The sequence below is a fragment of the Gorilla gorilla genome, chromosome 20 (genome assembly GCF_029281585.2).
Source record: "Gorilla gorilla gorilla isolate KB3781 chromosome 20, NHGRI_mGorGor1-v2.1_pri, whole genome shotgun sequence".
NCBI lineage: Eukaryota > Metazoa > Chordata > Mammalia > Primates > Hominidae > Gorilla > Gorilla gorilla.
The window spans coordinates 25,787,081-25,805,723 of NC_073244.2; the positions used below are offsets into that span (position 1 = coordinate 25,787,081).

Here is an 18,643-nt window from a genome sequence, read left to right on the forward strand (position 1 = left end):
GAGCCTGGTTAGGAGCTGCCTGGGCTGGGGTTTCAGGCTGGCCTTGCCCTCTGGGTTGGTGGCAGCAGTCCCAGGCCAGGTGGGCAGGTAACCCTGTGCTCCCGGTCCTGGGGGGGCCCCTGCAAGCCCTGTACCCTACACCTGCGCCTCTCCCTCCCCAGCTGCTGCTGATGGAGCGAAAGCTGCAGGAGGTGCACCCGCTGCTGACCCTCTGCGGGCAGATCGTGGAGAACTGGCAGGGGAACCCCATCCAGAAGGAGTCGCTGCGTGTCTTCTTCCTGGTGCTCCAGGTCACCCACTATCTGGATGCCGGGCAGGTGTGTGGCGCCTCTCAGGCGAGCTGCTGGTTGTGACCGGTGGGTATGGGTGGTACCCAGGCCAATGGGTCTTGGGCTGTGAGGTCAGCTGTGTCATCGCCTTACCTTGCCACACAACAGGGCTGTCATACCAGTCCCGGACACACACACTCCTGTCCTGCTCTGCCACGAGTGCTGGTATCTGGGAACAGGGTCTGTCCTGGCCACCCCACCTCCCTTTGGGAGTACTATGTGTGACATTGCATACACTCGCTCAGCGTATGGACGCTCAGAGATTCCAATGGCAGTTCAGGGAATCATGAGAATAAACCACAGAGGTGCTGGGATGGCACCTGCACACAGCAGTTGCCCAGGTGGTGTCTGTCTGGCCCCCCGGCTGTGGGGTTGAGTAGGGACTGATGTGCTCAGCCATGTCCGAGACTGGACTCATGACCCTGCCGTGGGTGGGGAGCGGCTGTGTTTGAGCTCCTTGTCTCTGTGCTTGTGTGACAGTCTCAGCCCTTCGGGGGCTGGGGGCTGCCCTGTGCCACTCAGACCCACCCCTGTCGCAGTGGGCCACAGGCGAGTCTCCACAGGGCTTGGTAAGGGGGTTGCCCAGTTCGTCCATCCATACCCATCGTTGCCCATTGGGTGAAGCACTGCACTCGGCGCATAGGGACACAGAGCAGACTGCAGCCACGCTTCCCTCGGGGTGCAAGGGCTGCAGAGACATCCCTCGGGGCCTCAGGGCGAGATGGACCACAGCGCCTGCCTGATTCCTGGGCCAGGAAGCCACCTCCCACCCCCTCAGAGCACAGCCTCCCACTGCCGTCTCAGGTCTGGCTGCATGAAGACCAAGTGCAGCTCCAGCAGGGTCTGGATAGGCCTCTCCTGGGCCTTGGTGTTGGACCCAACACTGGGCAGTGGACAAGCCTCAGTCCCACAGCTGCCCGCCTGGCTGTGCCCCATGCCCCAAATGCCTGGCTGATTCATGGGAGTGCGGCAGGGGCGGCTTCATCTTGCAGGAGGTGGCCCTGGCAGAAGGGGAAGGCAGATGCTCCCTAGAGGAAGGAGCAGGGGTGGCTGGGCTGGGCCTGGCTTCCTGAGAGGCCAGGCTCAGGTGGATGCTCGGGTGTGGGTGCTGCACAGGTGAAGAGCGTGAAGCCGTGTCTGAAGCAGCTGCAGCAGTGCATCCAGACCATCTCCACGCTGCACGATGATGAGATCCTGCCCAGCAACCCCGCTGACCTCTTCCACTGGCTGCCCAAGGAGCACATGTGTGTGCTTGTCTACCTGGTGCGTCCCCACCAGGGCCCGGGCCAGGGCTGGGGGCGGGGGCAGGGAGAGGGAGAGGGCCCTGGTAACCCCTGCTGTCTGGTCTTGTCGCCAGGTGACTGTGATGCACTCCATGCAGGCCGGCTACCTGGAGAAGGCGCAGAAGTACACGGACAAGGCCCTCATGCAGCTGGAGAAGCTCAAGAGTAAGTCAGGTGCTCGGCTGGCCACGTGGCCACAGTGACCCCTGGCGGACGGCCTGGCCAGACGCTGGCTGTACCAGGGCCCAGTGACCCTGTGTGACCGCAGCGCCCAGCCACCCTGCCTGGTGGGTCTCGTCACCCCTAGTTGGTAAATGCTGGTGACCAACGTCAGAGCAGAGCAGACAGGCCTGGGGTCGGGGGTACCTCCCTGACTGGTCAGGTCCCTTGTGCCCAGTCGTGCTCAGTTGAAACAGGTGGTAGCTGCTTTTCCCAATTATTATCAGTGTTGTGACAGGGACACTTGGGATGAGGCCAGGATCAGAACTCAGCCCTCACTGACCACCAGCATGTCCTTTGGAGGTCATGAGTTCTTTCCAGATGCTCAAGTGTCTAATCCATCCAGGGACCTTTGACTAGCACAAACCCAGAGCAGATGTCCCTGGCTGGTATAGTGTGCCCATTAGTCGGTCTGTTTGCTCCCTCGTGAGTGCTGCTGGGGGAGAAGGCATCAGAGCCAAGGCAGCCCAAAGCCGGATAGGCCCTGTGCTTCTCTTATTCCCATATGAGGATGGTTGCTTGGGGCTGTTGGGAGGTGGGGCTCAGCCCAGGTCCCCCTACCCGACTGCCTGAGGCTCTGCTGCATGGTCTCATGATCCAGGGTGGTTTCCACATTTCTAAATTTCTAGAACCTGCCATGTCCACAAGCTCTTGAGCACGTAGGGTGAGGGTGAGGGTGAGAGCTGACCCTTCTTGGAGCACAGTGGGAACCAACCTCTGGCTCCAGCTCCGTCTCCCCACCTGGACAGCAAGACACACTCCTTCACTCGGAGGGCGCAGTGGGGACTAGGGGAGATGACAGGGAGGGTGCCTAGCCAGTGTGGCAGGAGACAGGAACGAGGTGGGGGCACGGTGGGCTGGGGGTGGCGCCTCCTCTGGCCTCCCCTGCATGCTTACCCCTGACTCTCACCCATAGTGCTGGACTGCAGCCCCATCCTGTCATCCTTCCAAGTGATCCTGCTGGAGCACATCATCATGTGCCGCCTCGTCACGGGTCACAAGGCCACGGCGCTGCAGGAGGTAAGGCTGGAAGCAGGAGGGGCGGGAAGGCCCAGGAGTTTGTTGGGTCTCAGCAGTGTCAGACGAGACTGAATTCGCCAAGTACATACTGGCAGGCCAGCCCATCCTGCTGTCTCGCTGTCGGCCAGCGTTTTACAGCCCTGCATGGGCACCACTGATCAGAGAATCTCATACAAAAACCAGTGGAGGCCGGGCGCAGTGGCTCACGCCTGTCATCCCAGCAGTTTGGGAGGCCGAGGCGGGTGGATCACTTGAGGCCAGGAGTTTGAGACCAGCCTGGCCAACATGGCAAAACCCCGCCTCTACTAAAAATATAAAAATTAGCCAGGTGTGGTGGCAGACACCTGTAATCCCAGTTACTTGGGAGGCTGAGGCAGGAGAATAGCTTGAACCCAGGAGGCAGAGGTTGCAGTGAGCCAAGATCGCACTACTGCACTCCAGCCTGGGCACAGAGTGAGACTCCATCTCAAAAAAAAAAAAACGCAAAAAACTAATGGGCCATGGCCCAAAAGCTTGCACACCAAGGGGATAGCGCACATGGTCTCTGGGGATTTGGGGGGTCCTTTGACAGTGATTGTTATATCCCACCCTGCCATTAGGAACACTCTACCCCCAGTACCCACCCTCCTGAGAGGGCATGGGGGCCCTCAGTAGGCTGGAGGTCCTTTACGACCCAGACACCTGTTGGACAGGGTGGAAGAGATGAGTAACAGACAAGGGTCCCTGTCCACGATGGGATCTGGGCTGCCCTTTGCCCTCGTGGTGGACGTGTCTGCTGGGGCTTTGTACCCCAATTTGGTCAGACAGGACATGGGCTCACCCACCAGCTATGGGGTCTCTCCATTGCTGCTCAGACGCCAGGTCCCAGGTTGCAGTCCTGTGATGGCAGTACACTCTCTCCCGGCAGATCTCCCAGGTCTGCCAGCTGTGCCAGCAGTCCCCCCGGCTCTTCTCCAACCATGCAGCACAGCTGCACACATTGCTGGTGAGTAACCCTGTGACAGCACCCCAGGAGAATCCAGAATGTTCTCAGTAAGTAAGTACCTAACCAGATCCAGAACATTCCCAGTGAAGGACCCCCTGACAGCACCCTAATCAGAATCCGGAATGTTCCCATAGGTAATCATATAACCTTCCCAGGCAAGATCCGGAATGCTCCCAGTGAGCATCTTGTCCCACCCCACATTGGCTTGGGTCTGAAAGGTGGGGACAGTGAGCATATTACCTGCCTTGCAGCTGGCTCGGTAGAGCCATTGTCATACTCCTCCAGGGCAGCCGTGCAGGCCCCGGGCACACCACGTGTCTCTGATCTGAGCCCCCTCCCCAGGGGCCGGCCCTGATGACAACACCACCTTCTTCCAGGGCCTGTACTGTGTCTCTGTCAACTGCATGGACAACGCGGAAGCCCAGTTCACCACAGCCCTGCGGGTAAGGTGCCGGCCCTCCTTGCTGCTCGGGGCGGGCCACACTTCTGAGTAAGGAGTCGGGCGTGGTCTGTAATGAGGACAGCAGTCGTGCTAGGTCAGCTATGCAAAGCCGCAGCCCCAGAGGCGATGCACAGTAGTCAGCCCATGCCAGCCTTGGCAGTGACGCACTGTTTATCTGGATAAGTGACAGCTATGGGGCCAGGGGCTTCCTGAGCTGACCCAAGGGCAGACGTGAGGGAGAGGTGCAACGTGTCCGGGGACACCACTTTCATGCCTGAGTGGGAGCTTTTGCGGCACCCACCCCGAAGGCTGGATTGGCTCAAGTGTCAGCTGACGACTCAGAGCCATCCTGGGTTCAGGGCTCCCATGGGGAGTGGTGGAGCTGGGCCATCTCCCAGGTGCTCTTTGGACAGAGAAGGACTCTTGGTCCTGCTGGGCCGGAGAGGGTGAAGCAGCACCCCAGGCTCCTGGCCTTAGACGGGGGCCCCGCCAGGCCCTGGAAGAAGGCTGGTGCCACATCCTCACAGAGCGCCCCAGCCCAGGGCTGGACCATTGTGTCCCCACCTCAGCCTCAACCTCCTCACAGGAAATGGAGGCTGTGGACACCTTTTTCCTGGTGGTGCGAGGATGGGCCCTGAGGAGAGGTGTCAGGGAGCAGAGGCTGCTCTGTCTGCCACTCGGGCAAGGTCACCAGGGAGTCCTGTGTGTGCCCTGACTGTTGGACAGGGTTCCCTTCCACGGCACCCCACAGGCCTGTGGGTGCTGCCACCCCCGCCACTGGCCTCAGAGATGCACAGGAGCCCTGACATGCAGACAGCATGCTTGGGAGGGAAGGGCTGAACTCAGCACCCACTCCTCCGCCTCCTCACCTCGCTCCCAGGACCCTGGCTCACTCTGACTGCAGCAGGGCCAGGACCCTCCTCGTGGCCCTGCCATCCTGCCATCTCCGTCTCCGTCTCACTCCCCACAAGTGGTTGCTATTGCTGGTTTGGTTCCGTGTCAAAGTTCCCAAGGCCATGTACCCTAAGGAGTCCTCACCCCGAGGCCAAAAGAGAGCCTCTTTTTCATGGCCCACCCAGGAGTGATGGAGCCAGGATGCAACCCCAACACCCCTAACCCCAAACACACGCGCCTCCTATGGCCCTGAAACAAACATCCCCCACCTTGCTGCGTCTCAGAGCATCTGTGCTTGATTCGGAAGATCCTCTGGGCCTCCTGGGTGTGTGCCAGGAGGGGATCTGTGCAGGTGGGGTCTGTGCTTCCTGGGCTCACTCCACCTCTTGCCCAGCCCCACTGGGAACCAGGGTCTGAGCAGGGCTTGAGCTACATAGATTGGTCCCTCTCTTGACGAACGATCTCATTTGCCAAGAAGAGCCAGGGACCATGGCCCATCCACCACCTGTCATCAGCAGCATTTCTGGTCTCTGACACAGCATCACCTACCTCGAGCGGGTCCTGTGCTGGCCCCCTGTGGGACAACAGCTCCCCTCTTCCCCACTTCCCCCTATGAAGAGTGACCCCCGCCTAGGACCAGCATATGCCTTGATGGCAGTGGACACCTGGGTCCCACAGGTTGCTGGCTGTGGCCTGGAGGAAGGGTCCACCAGGTCTCAGTCCTGAGAGACAGTGGAAAATGGACCAAAACCCAACATGTTCTGAGGGTAGGATTAGGGTGGCTGGTTTTCCTCTTCTGTGTTCTCTAACTGCCCCGTAACACAGATGATGGTTTTATAATGAGAAGAAGTAATAGCTGTGTTATCCTTGAGCTTAGGAGGCAAGACAAGTGTGTTTGAAATGAAAAGAACAAGTCTTTTCCGAAGTAGTCTCCGTGGAGATTGTGGGTGCTCTGACACTGCCACATGGGTCACAGCACCCGACCCAGCCCCCTAATGTCCCCGCCTCCCATTCCAGCTCACCAACCACCAGGAGCTGTGGGCCTTCATCGTCACCAACCTGGCGAGTGTGTATATACGGGAAGGAAATAGACACCAAGAGGTAGTAGGTGACATGCTTCATGTTCGGTATCCTTTCTCTCTGTTCTCTTCTTTTTGGGGAACCAGGGGGTTGTCCTGGGCACCAGCACATCTCAGCAGACCCCAGGGTGTTCACCTTTTGAGGGATGGGCGGCACCCGACACAGGCACACAAGGCGACCCAGAGGTGAATCAGGGGCTATGGCCGGGGGAGGCCAGGTCTGGGACAAAAACATTCCCATAGCCACAGAACACTTCTCTTTATCACAAACAAACCAAGCTGTATGAATCACACAGACAAGGTCTTATAGCCCAAGCTGTCTGCTCTAGGATGTCGGCCAGGCATTGAGGCTCAGTCCTAAGGGGCAGCAGCCAGAGCATCTTGTCCCCAGGTTGTGCTGATGCCCCTGCAGGATCAGGGGCACTCACTGGCTGCAGTGTTGGGTGGGGATGCCCAGGGTTGCCCTCACGTGGCGCTTCTGAACCAATGCTTGCATAAGAGTTAGGTTCCCTCTTTTGTTCCTCTTAGCCCTGGGATCCCCACTCAGCCCTGGGATCCCCCTCAGCCCCGGGATCCCCTCCTCAGCCCCGGGATCCCCTCCTCAGCCCTGGGATCCCCCTCAGCTCTGGGATTCCCTCCTCAGCCCTGGGATTCCCACTCAGCCCTGGGATCCCCCTCAGCCCTAGGATGTCCCTCAGTTCTAGTATCTCCTTCACCTCTGGGAGTCTACCTCCAAAGTGTATCAGGCCAGGTGCTTGGCTCACACCTGTAATCCCAGCACTTTGGGAAGCAAGGCAGGAGGATCACTTGAGGTCAGGAGTTCAAGACCAGCCTGGGCAACATAGGGAGACCCCCATTTCTACAAAAAATTTTTTTTAAAACCTGGTGTGGGGGTGCAGGCCTGTGGTCCCAACTACTCGGGAGGCTGAGGCAGGAGGATTGCTTGATCTTGGGAGATTGAGGGCTGCAGTGAGCCATGATCCAGCCACTGCACTCCAGCCTGGGCGACAGAGCAAGAACCTGTCTCAAAGGAAAAAGAAAGCCCAGCCCCGGCTTAGTCATCCGATGCCATATGTGGGCTCGTAGTGTTGAGGAGGAGTTTGGCTCCCCTGTGCCTCTGCAGCTAGAGGGCATCTAAATTATCAGTCAGATCACGCCCCCATCAGAGCCTCCCGGGGTCCCTGCACCTCCAGAGAAATCCCACCCACTCACCCCCCACAGCCCACAGGGCTCACGGGCCCCAGCCTGCCAACCTATCCACTGCCAGGCCAGCCCCTCAGCACCACTCTGACCATACAAAGGCCTTCTGGATGCCCAGGCCCCTGTCACCTACTGCAGGACAGGGTGGCACAGGCAGGGCTGGCTGAGGGCGTGGAAATCTTGCCCCCGGCCCTTCTCACCAGAGGCTGTTCTTGCTGGTCAGTCACCAGGCTCAGCCTGGAGGCCACAGTCCCGACGGGGGTGTAGAGAAATTCCCATGCACTGCAGTGTGTCTTGGGGACCTTTCTCCTGTGAAGATGCAGAATGGTGCTGACTGGCTCTTTCCCCCCCAGCTCTACAGTCTGCTGGAGAGGATCAACCCGGACCACAGCTTCCCTGTCAGGTGAGCCGCCCCAGGCACCACTCCACGCACGGCCTAGGCTCCCCGTGCTCTTCGGTTGGGGCCCCCGACTGCCCCTTGCACCCTGACACCCCATACCCCTCCTCACAGACAGTCTGCAGCGGGGGCTCTCAGAAATAGCCCCCAGCTGCCCACTGCCGTTTTGTAAACCTGCTTCTCAAAATCGCCACCCCATGTGACACTGCACTCTCCCTGCAGCTCGCACTGCCTCCGAGCAGCCGCCTTCTATGTGCGTGGGCTCTTCTCCTTCTTCCAGGGACGCTACAACGAGGCCAAGTAAGTGTGGGGCAGAGGGTGGCGTGAGGGCCATGCTCAGGGTAGCCCAGGCCCCGTCCTGCAGTTATCAGTGTCCATGTTCTCCTTGTCAGGCGATTTCTGCGGGAAACTCTGAAGATGTCCAACGCTGAGGACCTGAACCGGCTCACAGCCTGCTCCCTTGTGCTCCTGGGCCACATCTTCTATGTGCTGGGAAACCACAGGGTGAGTGCCCTGGCCTGGGCCCCTCGCTTGGGTGCCTGTGGGGCTTGGCTGAGGGACAGGAGCCGGCCAGCACCCTAAGGGTGGCATGGCACTGTTCATCCTATGCCCCTCGAAGAGCACGTCTAGGTGGATGCCCTGACTCCCACAGCCTGGGCAGGCAGGGCCAGAGGAGCTGGGCATCCACAGAGGGTGTGGGGGCAGGCAGGAGGCCTGATGGGTGTGGCCTCAGACATTGGGCAGGCAGAGCCCCAGGGCTCAGGGGAGCTGAAGCCAGAACCAAAGGAGCTGCCCTGAGTTACTGGGGATGACGCAGCCACCCCATGCTATGTGTTGACACCTGAGGGGCAGAGAGGTGCCTCCTCTCAGCTGGACTTCCAAACATATCATCCTTGGCTAACACAGTGTCCTCTCAGGGTACAAGTGGCCCCTGGGATTGGTCCCCACCCAAGGTCAGCTGGTCTCTGGTGGGACTGGCCGCCTCAGTCCTTCCTGTCAGTTCCTCGCCTACTCTCACCCACTGATCTCACAAGGTCTTGAATTTTTTTTTTTTTTTAAGAAGATATTTTGGGCAGGCACAATGGCTCACGCCTGTAATCCCAGCACTTTGGGAGGCCAAGGCGGGCAGATCACCTGAGGTCAGAAGTTCAAGACCAGCCTAGCCAACATAGTGAAACCCCGTCTCTTACTAAAAATACAAAAATTAGTGGGGCGTGGTGGTGGCCGCCTGTAATCCAAGCTACTCGGGAGGCTGAGGCATGAGAATCACTTGAACCCAGGAGGCAGAGGTTGCATTGAACGGAGATCGTGCCGCTGCACTTCACCCTGGGCAACAGAGTGAGACTCTGTCTCAGAAAAAAAAAAAAAAAGATATTTTTGGGACAGGCACGGTGGCTCATGCCTGTAATCCCAGCACTTTGGGAGGCTGAGGTGGGCAGATCACTTGAGGTCAAGAGTTCAAGACCAGCCTGGTCAACATAAAACCTCATCTCTACTGAAAATACAAAAATTAGCCAGGTGTGGTGGCACACATTTGTACTCCCAGCTATTCTGGACGCTGAGACAGGAGAATTGCTTGAACCCAGGAGGCGGAGAGGTTGCAGTAAGCCGAGGTCGTGTCATTGTACTCCATCCAGCCTAGGTGAGAGCAAGACTCCATCTCAAAAAAAAAAAAGGCCGGGCATGGTGGCTCACGCCTGTAATCCCAGCACTTTGGGAGGCTGAGGCGGGCAGATCACAAGGTCAGGAGATCGAGACCATCCTGGCTAACACGGTGAAACCCCGTCTCTACTAAAAATACAAAAAATTAGCCGGGAATGGTGGCAGGCGCCTGTAGTCCCAGCTATTTGGGAGGCTGAGGCAGGAGAATGGCATGAACCGGGAAGGTGGAGCTTGCAGTGAGCCGAGATCGCGCCACTGCACTCCAGCCTGGGCGACAGAGCAAGACTCCATCTCAAAAAAAAAAAAAAAAAAGATATTTTTGGCCAGGCACAGTGACTCATTGCTTGTATCACTTTGGGAGGTGGATGGGGGAGAATCCCTTGATCCCAGGAGTTCAAGACCACCAGCCTGGGCAACCTAGTGAGACCCTCTTTTTTTTTAATTTAATTTTATTTTTTGAGGCTGAGTCTCACTCCGTCACCCAAGTTGGAGTGCAGTGGCACAATCTCAGCTCAGCTCGTGGTAACCTTCACCCCCTGCAGGCTCAAGTGATCCTCCCACCTCAGCCTCCCAAGCAGCTGGGGCCACTGGTGTGTACCACCATGCTCAGCTAATTTTTTTATTTTTGGTAGAGACTGGGTCTCCATGTTACCCAGACTGGTCTTGAACTCCTGAGCTCAAGCGATCCACCCACTTCAGCCTCCCAAAGTGCTAGATTACAGCATGACCCACTGTGCCTGGCCCTAGAGATGCTATCTCTTAAAAAAAAAAAAAAAAAGATATTTTCCAGCCAGGCACAGTGGCTCAGGCCTGTAATCCCAACACTTTGGGAGGCAGAGGTGGAAGGATCATTTGAGCGCAGGAATTCAATATCAGCCTGACCAACATAGTGAGATCTGAGATCCCATCTCTACAAAAACCAAACAAAAAAATTAGCTGGGTGTGTGGACTCATGCTTGTGGTCCCAGCTAATTGGGAGGCTGAGGTGGGAGGATCACTTGAGCCCAGGAGGTTGAGGCTGCAGTGAGCTGTGATCATGTTACTGCACTCCAGCCTGGACAACACAGTGAGATCCGTCTCAAAAAAAAAAAGAAGTTATTTTTCTAGATTATAAAATATGACATGTTCATAATTAAAAGGCTGAGAAGCAAAACAGAAAAAAATTGCATGTCTCTGTCATCCATCCCTTCCCACTGCCCACGTCTCCCACGTGGAGGTTTTGCTTGTCAGCCTGTTTGGTAATTTTTTTTTGTGTGACGAAGTCTTGCTCTCTTGCCCAGGCTGGAGTGTAGTGGTGTGATCCCGGCTCACTGCAACCTCTACCTCCCAGGTTCCACGGATTCTCCTGCCTCAGCCTCCCGAGTAGCTGGGATTACAGTCGCGCACCATCACACCTGGCTTATTTTTGTATTTTTAGTAGAAATGGGGTTTCGCCATGTCGGCCAGGCTTGTCTCAAACTCCTGACCTCAGGTGATCTGCCTACTTTGGCCTCCCGAAGTGCTGGGATTACAGACGTGAGCCGCGGGTAATTTTATATTTGCCTTTCTCCACACCTCTGTATTGGAAGCTTTTTTTTTTCCTTAATGGCAATGAGTGTTTTGAAGCCGCATCTACTCTGTAGTTTAACCATTCTCACGGTAGCCATTTCCACAGGACAGATAAAGCAGGATGTGTGTCTTGGCCTGTAAAGTTTCACGTGATCTGAGGGCTCCCTCAGCGTGGATGCTGTTAACAAACGTGGTGCCCGCCCACCGCAACACACAGACACATAACTGTGTGGTAAGCCTTTGCAGAGGCCAGCGAATGGGCCCTGCAGCTCAGGCCCTGGTGGGCCTTGGCCTCAGCACTGGGGATGCCACTACCCCGTCAAAACCTGTAGCTGGCTCCTTCTAGAATGTGCTATCACCCTGCCCTCAGCCTCTGAGCACAGTGAGGGCTGTATGTCCCCACTGGACAGTGCAGGTGGCCTGGGGGTGTGTCAGATGGGGAGGTTAAAGTCACACAGCCCCAGACTGCAGAATCAGGACTGGAACCCAGACCTCACTGGCTCTGATTTGTGTAGAAACCCCTGGAAGCCGCCTGGAGCAGGGCAAGGAGGGTTGAGCAGCTGGTTCACTGCCGCTCCTGGCCCATGTTTTAGGTGTTGTGGGGGCGTCTTACAGAGCTCTTTTGGGAATCCCCCTCTGCTCCCTGTGTCCCTAGGCCCTTGTCGGGTGACAAGCGGCTCCCAAGAACTCTCAGACCAAGGTCCTGGCCTTAAGTGACTCCAGATCTCGGGGAGACACAGCCAGACACAGCCAAGCCAGTCCTGTGAGGTCAGGCTGGGGACATCCAGGAAGGTGGCAGCCTTGGGGGCCGGGATAGTGTTGGTGCAGGCAGGGCAAGGTTGGCCAGGCAGGGGCTGCCACAGAGATGGGCACCACAGCAATCAGAGCACAAGTGCCGGAGCAGACGGCTGAATGGCCACAATGGGCTCAGGTGAGGGTCCAGGGGCCCAGAAGAGCTTGGGATGCCCTGTCCTGAGCCTGTTAGGCTAGAGGGTCCACAAGAGCGGGACACCCCCCGGGATCACTCAAGTCTTCAAAACCAGATTCTGTGGGGTACCCCAAGCTGGCATTGAGGGAACCTACCCAGGAGCGCTGAAGGAGGACTCTCCTTCCCCAGGCTGCTTTCAGACAGAGGTCCTTGGCTTTCTACAGGGAGCCCAGCCAGGCTCACAATAAGCCAGGCCTAGTGGAGGAGAGCAGTTTTTCTTGCTCTGAGGTTTCAAAAGGGCTTGGTGAATTTTAAAAAGCTCCAAGACCCACCTGGAGCTCACTTTCAAGGTGCAGCTACAGGGCAGCGTAGAGTTGTTGGGCTTTGTGTCTCAGGAGGAGCATCTCTACACTCTGGAGAAGTATCTGGTGGCGTCAAAGCCAGGTCTCAGGAGTTGGTTTTGGGGATGTGTCCATCTTGGCTTCCCAAGTGCTCCCTGGGCTGCCAGGAGCCACCATCTAGGGAATTTTCCAGGTCTTACCTGAACCCCACATCCAGGCTTACAGGGCTTTGAGTCCTCGGCCCAGACAGGGTCAGTCCAGCACTGCTGGTCGCCTGTGTAGCACAGGCTCCTGTTGCCATAGCAACAGGGATGGGCATTTATGGGCCCTGATGGCTCTTACTGAGCTCTTCCTGCCACATCCTGAGGATGCTAGGGCTGCAACTGGGGTGGCCCTGTGCAGTCACAAAGCAGGGAGTCCGGATTGGAGGATTCTTACATGCTGGTGCCCCCAGAGCCCCTGCGTGTCTGCGGGGGCCTCCCATGAGAGCCAACTCATTTGTGGAAGACAAACCAGAGGGGCTGCTGCCCTTCTCAGAACCTGAAACCTGGAACCCTGTATGAATCTGCATTTCTGATCAGCCCCCATTGTGGGTCTAGGGCTAACGGCCATCAGTGCTTTTTCTCTGCTTGAAAAGGTAGAAGCCCCCAAAGTTGTCCATTGGCCATGCCCCTGTGAGGGCATGAGCCAGAAGTGAGGGCAGTTTGTTTTTCAGTGATACTTCAGAGAGGGCCATTTGAGATGGGCTCTGAGGTAAGCATAGGAGTTCACCAGACGCAGAAGGAGGTCACAACCTGGGCTGGGTTCAGTAGGTGGGTTCCAGGTTATCCCCACCCCAACCTGGGCTGGGTTCGGTAAGTGGGGTCCAGGCTCCTCACTCCCCCTTGCTGCTCTTGGTTGACAGGAGAGTAACAACATGGTGGTTCCTGCCATGCAGCTCGCCAGCAAGATCCCGGACATGTCGGTACAGCTGTGGTCGTCAGCACTGCTGAGAGGTGAGTGCAATGGCCACCCCTCTTCCCCAGCCCCAGCCTGGCCCTCCCCAGAGATCAAGGCTGCTGGGCATGTCCTGCTCAGCCTTAGCTCGGACTAGGCCTCTGTGGGCCGCAGCCCCAGTTCTAGCATGGGTAGGGGGTGCTCCTCAGGAGACCCTGGTTGAGGGCAGTGGGTGCATTTGTGGCATCCGCTTGACTCGGGGTCTGGTTCAGTCTCTATAGGACCCAGAGGCTGAGACTTGGTATCTGGTAGACTTGGGCTGTGAGCCATGGCGCTCTCAGCCTTGCTTCTTCCCGGAAAGGCAGACAGCAGCCATACCTATTGGGTAGGGCTGGCCAGCTTGCTCTGGGAGCAGGGCGGGCACTCAGCGGGTATCATTGCTGTTACCGCAGCTCCCCCATTTCCAGATTACGAAACTAAGGTCCAGAGACTCGCCTGGGGCCCTGGGGAGGTGACAGGAGACGGGGTGCTCCATGTGCAGTGGGCTGCCTGGGGCTGCTGCCTCAGGATGGGCATTGGGCGTCCTGCCCCAGTGAGCACCTGTTTGCCTGAGGGCTGGCCATGGGCTCCCTGGAGGGCTGGCCATGGGCTCCCTGGAGGGCTGGCGAGAAGCCTGGCATTGGGCTTTCACTGCCCAGCCAGCCCTGTTCTGCCCTATGAGGGCGGTTGGTGCATGGGCTTTGTGATCCCAAGACAGGGCTCAGGTCCAGTGACGTGCCAGGCACCCAGAGATCCACCAGTGCAGCTGGGACTTGACCTTAGGGCTCCATCTGCACCGAGTGGGAGGGCCTGGGCAGTGACAGGGCAAGGCGGGCCCCCATGCTCATGTCCCACTCTCAGACCTGAATAAAGCCTGTGGGAACGCCATGGATGCCCATGAAGCCGCCCAGATGCACCAGAACTTCTCGCAGCAGCTGCTCCAGGACCACATTGAGGCCTGCAGCCTCCCCGAACACAACCTCATCACGGTACGGGTGTGGGTGTTAGGGGACGGGATCAGGACTAGCGGGCTCCCCACCTGCAAGAGGAAGGGGCACCTTGGCTGTATTTCTCTTTTGTCCAACAAACCCTAACTCAGCCTCGGGTGATCCCTTGATGGAGGAGATGGCCATGGGCACCCCCACCCAAGCAAGGGACACAGGTGCCTCCTCGGGGCCCATTGGACTGGGGCATGGAGAACAGAGTCCCGGCTGTGTGAGCAGCCCAAGGAAGGCAGCATTCCAACCTCTTCTTCCCTGGGAATGGTCCATGGTGCCTCACTCGCATGTCCTCTCCTCCCCACAGTGGACAGACGGTCCACCCCCCGTGCAGTTCCAAGCTCAGAATGGACCCAACACCAGCCTGGCCAGCCTCCTGTGAGGCCTTGATGGGGCCATCCAGCTCCGCAGGGCCTGCGCGTCTCCGGCTTCCACCCAGACGGCACTCAAGCCTGCCCCCGAGGCGTGCTTCCTTCCTGATTGTCTCTAGAGCTTCCAAGTCCTGGGAATGTGCGGGGCCAGTCCCTGCCCTCCCAGGAGGGGTGGTAGCCGTTCCCACCTCGCACCAGGACCCCCAGTGCAGAGGCTCACCGGTGGCACACAGGCGCTGTCTCTCCAGAGCCATCCTTCAGAGTGGACCTCAGTGCCAGTCCTGCCTCAGCATCTGGGTCACGTCAGCCAGGAGTAGGGTGCAGGCCTCCAGCAGGTCCTAATCCTGTGTGCCAGGGCAGGCGGTGCCCCAGGGGCACCACGCCTGACTCTCCATCACCCAGGCCTTGATGCCGAGCGGGAGTAGAGTGTTTCCTCTGCTCAAGGCAATTTCCAGAGCCCGGATGCCAGTTTCTGGCCTGAATTTGGAGGGAAGAAGTAATGGCCCTAGTGTGGGACGAAGCACAGATCCCAGCACTTTTCCCAGCTTTCTCTACAGCATCAGTCCCTGTAGCAGCTGGGGCCTCTGGTCAGGAACCCCTCAGGGACCCCCCAGGAACTCAGCTTCCAAACATCTGCACCTTAACCGGACTCGCCATCCCGCCGTGGGGGTGCAGGTGATTGTAAACACGAGTGTGCATGTGGATGCACACGGGTGTGCGGTGAAGATCTGTGGAGATGGAGCTGGGAGCTGAGGCTCCTGTTGCACCAGCCACCTTCCCCCATCTTGTGGCTGCTGAGGGGCAGGAAGCGGGGGAGTGGGCTCGTCTCCCAAATTTAAGATCACCTCCTCAGCTAGCTTCGAGTGCATGGCACGGGCCCCCCGCCCCCGAGATCTGGAGCCCAGGGACTTTCTTCCTGGCAGATCTGTGGCCTTCCCTGCTCAGCCTCTTGGTCCCCCCCCCCTCCCCCCACCGCCTCACCTTCCCTGCTGGGTCTCTGGGGCACAGTGTGAAACCCGCACCCTAGCCAGGCCCCAGGGAGCCTCCGCTGGGCCCGGACAGCAGCGTTTGGTTTTATCCACTTTTCTTGGATAATCAGGAGGTGCCCCAGTGGTCACAGTGTGGCATTCCGATTTGGGGCGGGTGGTCGGGTCAAGATAGCAGCAGCAGGTGTCAGGGCTCAAGACACCACCCCCTCCAGCTTCTGGGGCCCAGGAGCCTCTCCCTGCTACAGGGGGTGGGGGTCCTGCTCAGCAGGGTAGGTGGTGGTTTTAGGTCTTGTCACCCTTGCTCAGTGGAACTGCCTCTGGGAGCTTTGGCGTCTGTGACTAAAGGGACGCTGGATTGCTCAGGTCAGCTGCTCAGGGCTCCCAGGCTGGGTGTGCCTTAGCCACAGGCAGGGCTGTCAATAACCCCCTTCCTCACTGGCCACCACCTGACATCAGCACCAGTGACAGGCTGGTCAGAGGGCGGGGCTGGTGAGGGTTTGTCCTAAGAGGACCACCGCCATCTCTGGGTCTCCAGGGGGAGAGCCTGGCCCTGTCCTTTGCTACCCAGGGCTGCCCCCAGGCCCATGAAGCCAATAGGAGAGCGTGTGGCACTGGCCCACAAACTGTCCCTGTCCTGTCTTCCTCCCGAGCCATGGCCTCTGCTAGCTCCACCTTGAAGGAGCCCCCCACATCCTCCCCTACATACCAGAGATGCCACCACTTGTGTCTCCACAATGTGCTCCTGCCCACCCGGGTTCCGCACTGTCCGACCCCTGCACACCACTCATGTCACCACGGCGTGCATCATGTTCATCCCCATCTATTTATTTAAGCCTTTCTTTGCTTGTAGGGCATTTTGTATGTAGAGCAGTTGAAAACAGAACCTCAGAACTTAACATCTGTCCTGATGTTAAAGTGCTTTTCATGACCACCCTGTTATCTATGTATATGTAAAGTTAAGGATGAGATCTTAAGTTTACAATTAAAAACTCAGTACTCAATATTTAATATTCTACTCGAGCTTTATGGAAGCCAAATCATGTGCATGTGTGTGTGTGCGTGTGTGCAAGCTTTGAACCTCCTTCCACAGCCGCATCTTCTCATGACACAAAGCTTTTGATAAGTACTTTCCTGTGGGTCGCTCAGCGCCTCATAGCATCTCATTCAATTGCAAGAATAGAGGCCAGACACGGTGGCGCATGCCTGTAGTCCCAGCTAACTGGGAGGCTGAGGCAGGAGGATCACTTGAGCCCAGGAGATTGAGGCTGTAGTGAGCATGATCGTGACATTGCACTCCAGCCTGGGTGACGGTGAGACTTTGTCTCAAAAAAAAAAAAAAAAAAAACAATGGAAGGCAGACAGCAAGTCCCTGAGGACACATCACACAGTGTCCTGTAGCTAAGTGTCTAGGAAAAAACAAAAACTCCAGACCCTTCAGTGGATGAGGACAAGGTCGCAGAAAGGCATTCTGTTGACAGATGAACAGCTGAAAGCTGGCCAGACCCTCCTGTTTGCCTCTGCCCTTGTCCTGTGGGTTGAGGGGGTCTGACCAGGAGGCCACCTACAGCAGGAAGTGAGGCTGCCATGTTTCCTTCAGACACAGCTGCCTCTCCCCAGCTCTGTCCCTGTAGTCACCTGCCGGTGGGTGAGGGTCCTCTCCCTGGGATAAGCACTCCCAGCCCCGTTTATCAGAAACACAGGCAAGGAAATTGGAACTGCCACCCAGCCCAGCATGGTGGCTCAATTGGTTGGCTGCGTTGTCAGTTGTCTCTTCGTTTTGTTAAGGTTTTTAATAAGTACGTTTGGCATAATGTCTTTTAATGGGTTTGTAATATTTGTAACGGTTTTAGCAGCCTATAACTTTTCAGCTGGTGCTTTTACTTAGGGAAAAAAAAATTTGTAAATACAGAACATTGTTTAAAAGACATAACCATAGAACATAGCTTCCTGTTTGTGGATTTTGTTTCCTATATATTCAAAGTAAAATGACTTACAGGAGCCACGTGCTGTGTCTTTGTTGTTTCCTCTGTCCGCTTTGTGAGCCATCCCAAAGCCGGCTGCCACCCTCGCTGCCATGCCCACAGGGGCCCCCTCTGTGGCGGGGTCTTCAGCATGAGGATGCAGTCCCCAAATCCTGAGCCAGATGACATGAATGGAAGCCTGAGTCCCCATCTCCTCCACTGATCATTTTCCTCCGGTCTGGCCTCGCCTAGAGAGGAAGGAACCCCATGCTCCATCAGCATATGAGGCCTTCAGCAGCCTGCTCCTGGAATCCTCCCTTCCCAGCCCTCCCAGGGGCAGACTCCCTCATGCACCCAGGTGTCCTGGTCCCTGTGTTTTTTGTTGTTGTTGTTTGAGATGGAGTCTTGCACTGTCGCCCAGGCTGGAGTGCAGAGGCACGATCTCTGCTCACTGCAATCTCCACCTCCCAGGTTCAAGCGATACTCCTGCCTCAGCCTCCCAAGTAGCTGGGATTACAGGTGCCCGCCACCAAGCCCAGCTAATTTTTTGTATTTTTAGTAGGAACAGCATTTCACTGTGTTGGCCAGGCTGGTCTTGAACTCCTGACCTCATGATCCACCTGCCTTGGCATCCCAAAGTGCTGGGATTACAGGCCTGAGCCACCGCGCCCAGCCGGTCCCTGCATTCTTAGAGGGGACCAGCCTCCATACACCTGGGAGTGAGTGGAGTTATTGGCCCAGATTTTTTTGTTTGGAGGTGAAATTACCATAACAAATTTAACTTTTTTTGCAGGTTGTGCTGGCTTACGCCTGTAATCCCAGTACTTTGGGAGGCCGAGGCAGGAGGATCCCTTGAGCCCAGGAGTTCAAGAACAGCCTGGGCTACATAGTGAGACCCAGTCTCTACAAAAAATGTATAAAAATTAGCCAGGCAACCAGGTGCAGTGGCTCAAGCCAGTAATCCCAGCACTTTGGGAAGCCGAGGTGGGCGGATCACTTAAGGCCAAGAGTTGAGACCAGCC

At 57.2% G+C, this 18,643-nt stretch overlaps 1 protein-coding gene across 5 annotated transcripts in view; it reads left to right on the top strand.

Moving 5' to 3' along the window:
• The window catches only part of MAU2 (MAU2 sister chromatid cohesion factor), a 37,914-nt gene extending 20,252 nt beyond the window's left edge, over window positions 1-17,662 (top strand). Inside the window, exons 7-19 of one of the 5 annotated variants that reach the window (XM_004060361.5) lie at window positions 162-317; window positions 1,446-1,592; window positions 1,687-1,777; window positions 2,748-2,851; window positions 3,759-3,836; window positions 4,214-4,279; window positions 6,190-6,276; window positions 7,805-7,854; window positions 8,071-8,148; window positions 8,241-8,352; window positions 13,232-13,322; window positions 14,164-14,291; window positions 14,608-17,662. In XM_004060361.5, coding sequence (XP_004060409.3) covers window positions 162-317; window positions 1,446-1,592; window positions 1,687-1,777; window positions 2,748-2,851; window positions 3,759-3,836; window positions 4,214-4,279; window positions 6,190-6,276; window positions 7,805-7,854; window positions 8,071-8,148; window positions 8,241-8,352; window positions 13,232-13,322; window positions 14,164-14,291; window positions 14,608-14,682 — 1,263 coding nt within the window. In that variant the 3' untranslated portion in view covers window positions 14,683-17,662. Of the gene's footprint in view, window positions 1-161; window positions 318-1,445; window positions 1,593-1,686; window positions 1,778-2,747; window positions 2,852-3,705; window positions 3,837-4,213; window positions 4,280-6,189; window positions 6,281-7,804; window positions 7,855-8,070; window positions 8,149-8,240; window positions 8,353-13,231; window positions 13,323-14,163; window positions 14,292-14,607 lie in introns of those variants that run through there. The other 4 variants (XM_019015790.4, XR_010132099.1, XR_010132100.1 and 1 more) reach the window with 4 other exon arrangements.
• The last annotated feature ends 981 nt before the right edge of the window (window positions 17,663-18,643 follow it).